Below are 8414 nucleotides of genomic sequence, written 5' to 3'. Positions count from 1 at the left end.
GCGCTGCACATGCGCATTCGCTCCGAGCCCTTCTCCGGGGAGAGGGAGCTCGCGGGTCTGGACTAGGGAAGGCTGACCCAGCTCGGCCCGGGTGAAAGGGCGGCGACGGCACTGGGTGGGCCGAGCTCCAGGGCTGGCTGCTAGGCTGCTAAGGGAACTGTGAGCCGCTCGGAGCCGCGCGCCTCTCGGGCGGGGCGGGGCCGGCTGAGGGAGTCCGCGCGTGCCCGCGCCGAGCTGCCTGCTCTGGCGGCTTCGCTGCTAGCTCGCGGCGACGTCGGGCCGGTTTTTCCAGGATGACCGAGCTGAGGCAGAGGGTGGCCCATGAGCCGGATGCGCCACCCGAGGACAAGGTAGCGGCAGCGTCGGGGTGGGCGCGGCCGGGATAGCGGCGCGTCCGGGAGGCCCGCGGGGGACGCGCGCAGAGGGGTCGTCTTGTCCTCTGACCTTTTGTCGCAGCCGACTGCGGACCCGGGCCCGGGTAGCGCGAAGGGTCCTCGGGTGCCCGGCCCTCGCGGCGCGCGCGTCAGGGGTCGGCGGGTCGGGGTCCCGGCTCAGGGTCTGGCTGGAGTGGCTCCCCTGGGGCGCAGGAAGGAGCTCGCCAGGAGTGGCGTAAGGCCTCCTGCCTCGCTGGGCTGGCTGCGGGGATTCCCTTCTCCCCTAACTCCCTGAGGCCTTCCTGGAGGTGAAGATGTGCAGAGCCTTCTTAGGGAGGCGGCTCCTCTGAGCGCAACTTAGGCTCTCCGTTCCCTTTTACAATATTATTATTTTGGGGGGTGGGGGAATCAGGACAAGGCCATAGCATTTGCCTCCTGGGAGATGTAAATCCCTTCTTGGGCATGAAATCATCAACTTTGAGCAGAGAGGTGTTACGCAGTGAGCCAGCCCGTCATCAGCAGGTGTTGGAGGGCGTTCCCCCGGTTGATGGGTTTCCTGCACCGTGTGGGCTCTGGTGGGTAGGGGAGGAGAGTAGGAAGGAGGCCATCTTGGCAGGGACAGTGGCCCGGGGTGGCGGGTGGGGGTGACGGGTGGGGGAGTACACTCCTTTGGGTGAAGTGAAAGGTCTGTGTAGGGGAGTTAAGGAAGGTAGGGATTGGTTTTATTGCTGTGGAGGTTGAATGGCAGTGTAGGACTTTGTAGCAGTAGTTGTGCTTTCTGAGATGGCAGTGATCAGGAGCCCTGTATTTGGAAAACTGCTCTGGTAGTGATGTGTATGGACCGAGGGAGCCTGGACCAGACTGAGGGAACCTGGACCAGAATGAGCGAGACTGGTTCACTCAGGGATTGCCCATGAGTGACCTGTAGATGTTTTCTTTGGCCCACATATTGTCTTAAAAATCAGAAAATTTATCCTAGCAATCTAAATTTCTTGCCTGTCTTAGATAATTGGAGGGTCCATCATCACTTTGTCACCCGATCAATGGTTGGCTGGAGCTCAGTATTATCTGTTCCCACCAATCCCTGTTGCCTTGCACCAGGCTCACGGCTTCCCCTAATGCAGCCTGTAACTTTTTGATGACTGGACGCAATGGATATTAGGGAGACACGAAGAAGGAAGAAAACACAAAATTTGGTGACAGGATGTCAACAGAGCAGTTACACTAGGAGGAATGTTTTGGGTGAAAGATAATGAGATTATGGGTTTTTTAAAACAACTTTAATGTTATTGCAATTGACAGTGGACCATCCAAAGATAACTGTTCCTACTGATTTTTAGAACATGTATTTTGGCCAGGCACAGTGCTGCACGCCTGTAATCCTAGCTTCTAGGGAGGCTGAGGCAGGAGGATTGCTTGAGCCGAGGAGTTTGAGACCTTGTCTCAAAAAACAAAAACACATTTTGGAGAAAATTTAGGACTGGGGCTGAGGATTTAGCAGTCGCTTGCAGAGACAAGATACTTTGAAGTCTCTAATTTTTCATTTGGCTATCCTGGTTCAGCCTGAAATAATTCTGGCTCACCTTTTACTGCTAGTTGATAAGTATGCAGATGTTTGGAGGCTCTGTAGCTCTGTTTAAGGGTGAGATCATACTTGATGTCAGTGGGACTTTGTGGACCTAGAAGGTGTGAGGAGAGAGAGAAGAAAGAAGGCATGATAGCTGGTGGGCCATGTTTTTGAAAAGCTAACTATGTACAATAATTAGAATGTCTAAAAACAACCTTAGGGTTATGATATGCAACATAAAGATTCTGCCGTCCTTCCTGGACTCGTTAGATCCATCCCCCAGAGATGAAGTGCTAGTTGAACCATCTTACTTTCACATCCCGTACTTTAGACAAGGAGGACATGAGGAACTGTCCAGCTAGAGGTGCACTTACATCACTTATACAGTGACAGAATGCCTGGGGTCATGAGGTCCATTCGTGGCATGTTGTTCCCTAAAAGACAGCTGCTGTGCACTCTTTTAAAAGCTTGATGTTTGTTACCGAGAACAAGAAAAATCAGTTCCTCACCCCATCATTCAGAACTTCTGGATTGTCACTGAATTGTCAGGTATGGGATTTTTTTCTTTTTTTTTTTTTTAGACGGAGTCTCTCTCTGTCGCCCAGGCTGGAGTGCAGTGGCACGATCTCCCAGAACCTCTACTCTAACTTCCAAAACAAAATCTCCTGAAATGCCAACTCAATCATAAATTTTAAGATGCCAGTCTTTCAGACCACATCTCATCCTTTGCTTTCCTAAGCTCCATCAGAAAAACATGGTTGGGTAGGAAGAGGATCATTCCCAAAGGCTAAACTCCAAGTTTCTTAGTTTGGCAACTATACCGTGCTTTGGGACTTTAAAATTATAAGCACAGTTCCCAGAGGAGAACATTTCCTTTATTAGCAATTGGCTTTGAAAATTCCATTCCCAGATGCTAAATATAACAAAATACCTTCTGACTTTTATAAATAAACATTCTCCAGACTATTTTGATACTAATGATTTTCTATTTACAAGATAGTTTTGCCACAGCAGTTAAGCAACTGTAACATTTTGAGGAATCTTTCAAGTTTATTCCAGAGCTTTTTTTTTTTTTTTTGAGACGGAGTCTTGCTCTTTCGCCCAGGCTGGAGTGCAGTGGCGCCATCTCGGCTCACTGCAAGCTCCGCTTCCCGGGTTCACGCCATTCTCCTGCCTCAGCCTCCCAAGTAACTGGGACTGCAGGCGCCTGCCACCACGCCTGGTTAATTTTTTGTATTTTTAGTGGAGACAGGGTTTCATCATGTTAGCCAGGATGGTCTCGATCTCCTGACCTCGTGATCCACCTGCCTCGGCCTCCCAAAGTGCTAGGATTACAGGCATGAGCCACCACATCCAGCCTCCAGAGCTTTTTTTTTTTTTTTCCTTTTCTTTTGAGACAGAGTTTCGCTCTTGTTGCCCAGGCTGGATGGAGTGCAATGGCGCAATCTCGGCTCACGGCAACCTCTGCCTCCCGGGTTCAAGTGATTCTCCTGCCTCAGCCTCCTGAGTAGCTGGGATTACAGGCATGCATCACTATGACTGGCTAATTTTGTATTTTTAGTAGAGGCGGGGTTTCTCCATGTTATTCAGGCTGGTCTCAAACTCCTGACCTCAGGTGATCTGCCTACCGTGGCCTCCCAAAGTGCTGGGATTATAGGCCTGAGCTACTGCACCCGGCCTATTCCAGAGCTTTTAAAGCACTGACTTGAAAATTGTTCACTAGATTCTTTTATGAAATTAAGAAGTTCTTGTTTCATAATGCATTTCCTTAAAAAGACAACCCTGTTTTATTATTTCTAATTTCCTTGGGTTCTAACACAAGAATATTGGCAAAGCCAAAGTCATAGACGTGTTTCCCAAACTATGAAACAGAATAAATCAGGAGTTTTAAAAAGTTGACTATGGGCTGGGCGCGGTGGCTCACACCTGTAATCCCAGCACTTTGGGAGGCCAAGGCGGGTGGATCACCTGAGGTCAGGAGTTCGAGACCAACCTGGCCAACATGGTGAAACCTCGTCTCTACTAAAAACACAAAAAAATTAGCTGGATGTGGTGGCAGACACCTGTAATCCCAGGTACTGGGAAAGCTAAGGCAGGAGAATTGCTTGAACCTGGGAGGCGGAGGTTGCAGTGAGCTGAGATTGTGCCATTGCACTCCAGCCTGGGCAACAAGAGCGAAACTCTGTCTCAAAAAAAAAAAAACCAAAAAATCAAACAAACAAAAGCTTACTATATACATTCAAAGACAAATGATAGATTTCACAGTTGTTAAAATGTTCCCTTGTTAAAAATCCTATACATGGCCAGGCGTGGTAGCTCATGCCTGTAATCCCAGCATTTTGGGAGGCTGAGGCAGGCAGATCATAAAGTCAGGAGTTCAACACCAGCCTGGCCGATAAAGTGAAACCCCGTCTCTACTAAAAACACAAAATCAGCTGGGTATGGTAGCACATGCCTGTAGTCTCAGCTACTCGGCTGATGCAGGAGAACTGCTTGAATCCGGGAAGTAGAAGTTATGACAAGCCACTATCGTGCCGTTGCACTCCAGCCTGGGCAAAAGAGCGAAACTGCCTCTCAAAAAAAAAAAAAAAAAAAAAAATTAACCGAGTATGGTGGCGGGCACCTGTGGTCCCAGCTACTTGGGAGGCTGAGGCAGGAGAATGGCGTGAACCTGGGAGGCAGAGCTTGCAGTGAGCTGAGATTGCGCCACTGCACTCCAGCCTGGGGGACAGAGCGAGACTCCATCTCAATTAAAAAAAAAAAAAAAAGGGGGGGGAGTTTAAATTTTAACTGAAGATAGTGTGTAAGAGCAGGGGCTTGAGTCGGTTACATCTACTTTGAGCCTGGGCTCCGCCACTTAGAGGCTGTGTAACTCTGAGCAGATCACTGAAGTTGTGGCAGCCTCAGTTTGTCCATCATTAAAATGGGGGTCATAAAATTGTATGTGCTTCACAGGATATTCATGTGGATTAAATGTATGTATGGGCTGCCAGCAGAGCTTGTCACATCGTAATATATTAGCTATGTTGCTACTGATTAAAATAGATTTTTATAGAAAAAACTTTAATATTCATCTCACACTCTTGAAAGGTGATGAAATCTTCAAGTTATACATATTTGTACAACCTATTCATATTCATTACCTTTTAAGGAAAGTTTTATAGAAAGGACTTAGCCTTCTATGACCTATCTTTTTGGTTTATTTTCTTGAGGAATTTTTCAGTACTCCGAATACAAGGTTTAACTGTAGAAGGACCACTGAACGTTGTTGTATGCAATTATCTTCTTTTATAATTAAAAAATGGTTTTCAATAGACTTTGAGATTGAACTACTCAAAATATTAAAGAACTATAACGACTTCAGGTGTAAGAGAAATGCTTAATTTTTTTCAAGAAAATTTTTTTATGTTGAGAAGTAATTTGGGAATTAAAATATCAGTAAACCTTAACTATGATTCCCAGGCTTGACACGGAGAGGAGGTGAAAGATTGTTTTGTCCTATAACCCAGTATTTTATATTTCTTATTTTTGTTGCTCAAACAGTATGATTTTATTTAAAAAAAACTCAATTACTTCACGATTTTTGACTAAAGTTTTTCCAAAATCTATTTTTAAAAAATGTTTTGTGTTTGCCCAAGTTAATATGGTATTTCATTAGAAGAATCTTTATCGGCCAGGCGCAGTGGCTCACGCCTGTAATCCCAGCACTTTGGGAGGCCGAGGCGGGTGAATCACGAGGTCAGGAGATTGAGACCATCCTGGCTAACACAGCGAAACCCCTTCTCTACTAAAAATACAAAAAAAAAAATTAGCTGGGTGTGGTGGCGCCTGTAATCCCAGCCTCTCAGGAGAATGGCATGAACCTGGGAGGTGGAGCTTGCAGTGAGCCGAGATGGCGCCACTGCACTCCAGCCTGGGGGACAGAGCAAGACTTCATCTCAAAAAAAAAAAAAAGAATTTTTATCATCTTTTAAAAATGTTAAATTGCTCTCCTTGGATGTTAGGACTAGAAGGGACTTTAGAGGTGTTTTTTATTTTTGGGGATAGGGTCTCACCTTGTTGCCCAGGCTAGAGTGTAGAGTGGCACAGTCATAGCTCACTACAGCTTTAAACTCCTGAGCTCAAGCCATCCTCCTGCCTCAGTCTCCTGAGTAGCTCAGGACTACAGGCCCAAGCCATGTCACCCGGCTTGAGGTAGTTATTTTATAGAAGAGGATGCCACAGCTCAGAGAGTTTTAAGTTATTAGCTCAAGATGACATAGTTGTTTAGATACAGAGTGGTTCGTATTATGAAGGGCTTCTATTTATTTATTTTTTGGAGACGAAGTTTCGCTGTTGTTGCCCAGTCTGGAGTGCAATGGCATAATCTCAGCTCACCACAACCTCTGCCTCCTTGGTTCAAGCAATTCTCCTGCCTCAGCCTCCCAAGTAACTGGGATTACAGGCATGCGCCACTACGCCCAGCTGATTTTGTATTTTTGGTAGAGACAGGGTTTCTCCATGTTGGTCAGGCTGGTCTTGAACTCCTTACCTCAGGTGATCCGCCCGCCTCGGCCTCCCAAAGTGCTAGGATTACAGACCTGAGCCACTGCGCCTGGCCTTTGAAGGTCTTCTCATTCCCGGTTGTTGTTTTTTATTTTTTTCTCATAGAATTAATTTACAGACTTTAAAAGCGTCTGTAGTGATTAACGTTGATAGATATGATATCCAAATATTACCTATTTTTCTTATTTGGCTACAAAATCAGAAAAATACTATATAAATCTTTCAAAATGTTAAATGTTTAAAAGTAAGGTCTCAGAGAGTAAATGTGGAGACTCTGTGAAGAAAAAATATATTTTTTTTGTAGAGAAAGTGGATTAGGTTCAGTTTTCCTGGTTATCGGATGACTGTGATTTAGACATTTGTAAGCACTTTCCTGAGAGTGGCCACTCTGGTATCCTTGAAAGGCACTCCCAGCACAGTGCTTGAAGACCACAAGGCGCCTCACCCAGGCAGCGGGTGAGGCTGCTTGGAAGAAATGCTTTCCAGTTAATGACTGTTAGCACGAGAACCATTTGTTCTAGTAAGAAGCAGTCATTCGGTATTCAACACTTCTCTTTAGAACATTCACTGACTCCAGGGTCTGCTATGGACAGTGTCTGTATTTCTGCGAGGGGCTGGTATTATCAGTGTTCATAAGGATATTATTGAGAATTTTATGCCTGTTTTGACTCCACATAATCAATTTTTTCCTTACTGATTTAAAGAAATAATACGATCTTTTTAAAATCAATAATACTTAATAGTTTTATTGTTATTTATTTATTTTTTGAGATGGAGTTTCTCTCTTGTTGCTCAGGCTGGAGTCCAATGGCTTGGATCTCTGCTCACTGCAACCTCTGCCTCCTGAATTCAAGTGATTCTCCTGCTTCAGCCTCCCGAGTAGCTGGGATTATAGGCGCCTACCACCACGCCCAGCTAATTTTTATATTTTTAGTAGAGATGGGGTTTCACCATGTTGGCCAGGCTGGTCTCGAATTCCTGACTTCAGGTCATCTGCCTGCCTTGGCCTTCTAAAGTGCTGGGATTACATGTGTGAGCCACTGTTCCCAGCCGACAGCATTTTTAAATTGGTAAGGTAGAAAGTGATCATGAGAGTCTAACAGCTGATGTATATGGGAACATAATACTTGATAAAATCGTTCAGAATATGTTTGACAAACAAGAAGATTGTATAAAACCTTCACTGCCCTACTAATGTAAAGCATTTCCCCTCCCTCACTTTATTCTCAGCCTTACAACTGCCAGAAATTATATAATCTTGAATATATTTGAGAAACTCTTTTTAAAATGAATCTTGTAACTAATTTCTTTAATTTATGTATAAATATATAAAATATATATTTATTTTATAATAGAAACAGGGTCTTAAAATGTTGTCCAGGCTGGTCTTGAACTCCTGGGGTCAAGTGATCTTCTCGCCTCGGCTTCTCAAAGGGCTGGTACAGCATGAGCCACTGTGCCTGGCCATTGTAACTAATTTCACAGGGCAGATAACCATCCTTTGAGTGTTACTATTTCTGGTTTTCACACCTTTCTATCTTTTGTAGGATCTACATAGGTGGAGGGCATTCCTCTCCACCGTTTGTTAACCTACATTCTGTGGTGTTGAGGTCTCCCAGGCCTTCTGTACTGGCACGAGAGGCTGTTGGGGGTGAAAAAGTACAGCTGTTTGTGTGTCATACTGCGTCTGGTTCAGAAAGGAGACGGACACTGACTCTTCACTATTAATTTTGCCAAAGTCTCCTTGAAAGAATGCTAATTTGTTCCAGGCATTGGGCAGGGTTCCTGCCTTCCAAATCTTGTCACGTGGTGGTTACTTGGTTGGGGTAATAGTGAGGCACCCCCTCCCCACCCCCACGCATGGTCCCCACCAGGCAGCTTCCTATGCCAGTCACTGATCTTTGTTCTCATGTTGTTTGCCCCAACGG

General features: G+C 45.6%; 1 protein-coding gene across 2 annotated transcripts in view; it reads left to right on the top strand.

The window, feature by feature from the left end:
* Window positions 1-24: 24 nt before the first annotated feature.
* Window positions 25-8414, top strand: part of CDS2 (CDP-diacylglycerol synthase 2) — a 69598-nt gene continuing 61208 nt past the window's right edge. The window contains exon 1 of one of the 2 annotated variants that reach the window (XM_008018929.3): window positions 25-350. In XM_008018929.3, the coding sequence (XP_008017120.1) occupies window positions 294-350 (57 nt within the window). In that variant the 5' untranslated portion in view covers window positions 25-293. The remainder of the gene's footprint in view (window positions 351-8414) is intronic. The other variant, XM_073007100.1, reaches the window with a different exon arrangement.

This window comes from Chlorocebus sabaeus, chromosome 2 (assembly GCF_047675955.1).
Source record: "Chlorocebus sabaeus isolate Y175 chromosome 2, mChlSab1.0.hap1, whole genome shotgun sequence".
NCBI classification, from domain to species: Eukaryota; Metazoa; Chordata; class Mammalia; order Primates; family Cercopithecidae; genus Chlorocebus; species Chlorocebus sabaeus.
Note: the sequence above shows the minus strand (reverse complement) of the source record. Positions and strands in the feature narration are given on the sequence as shown.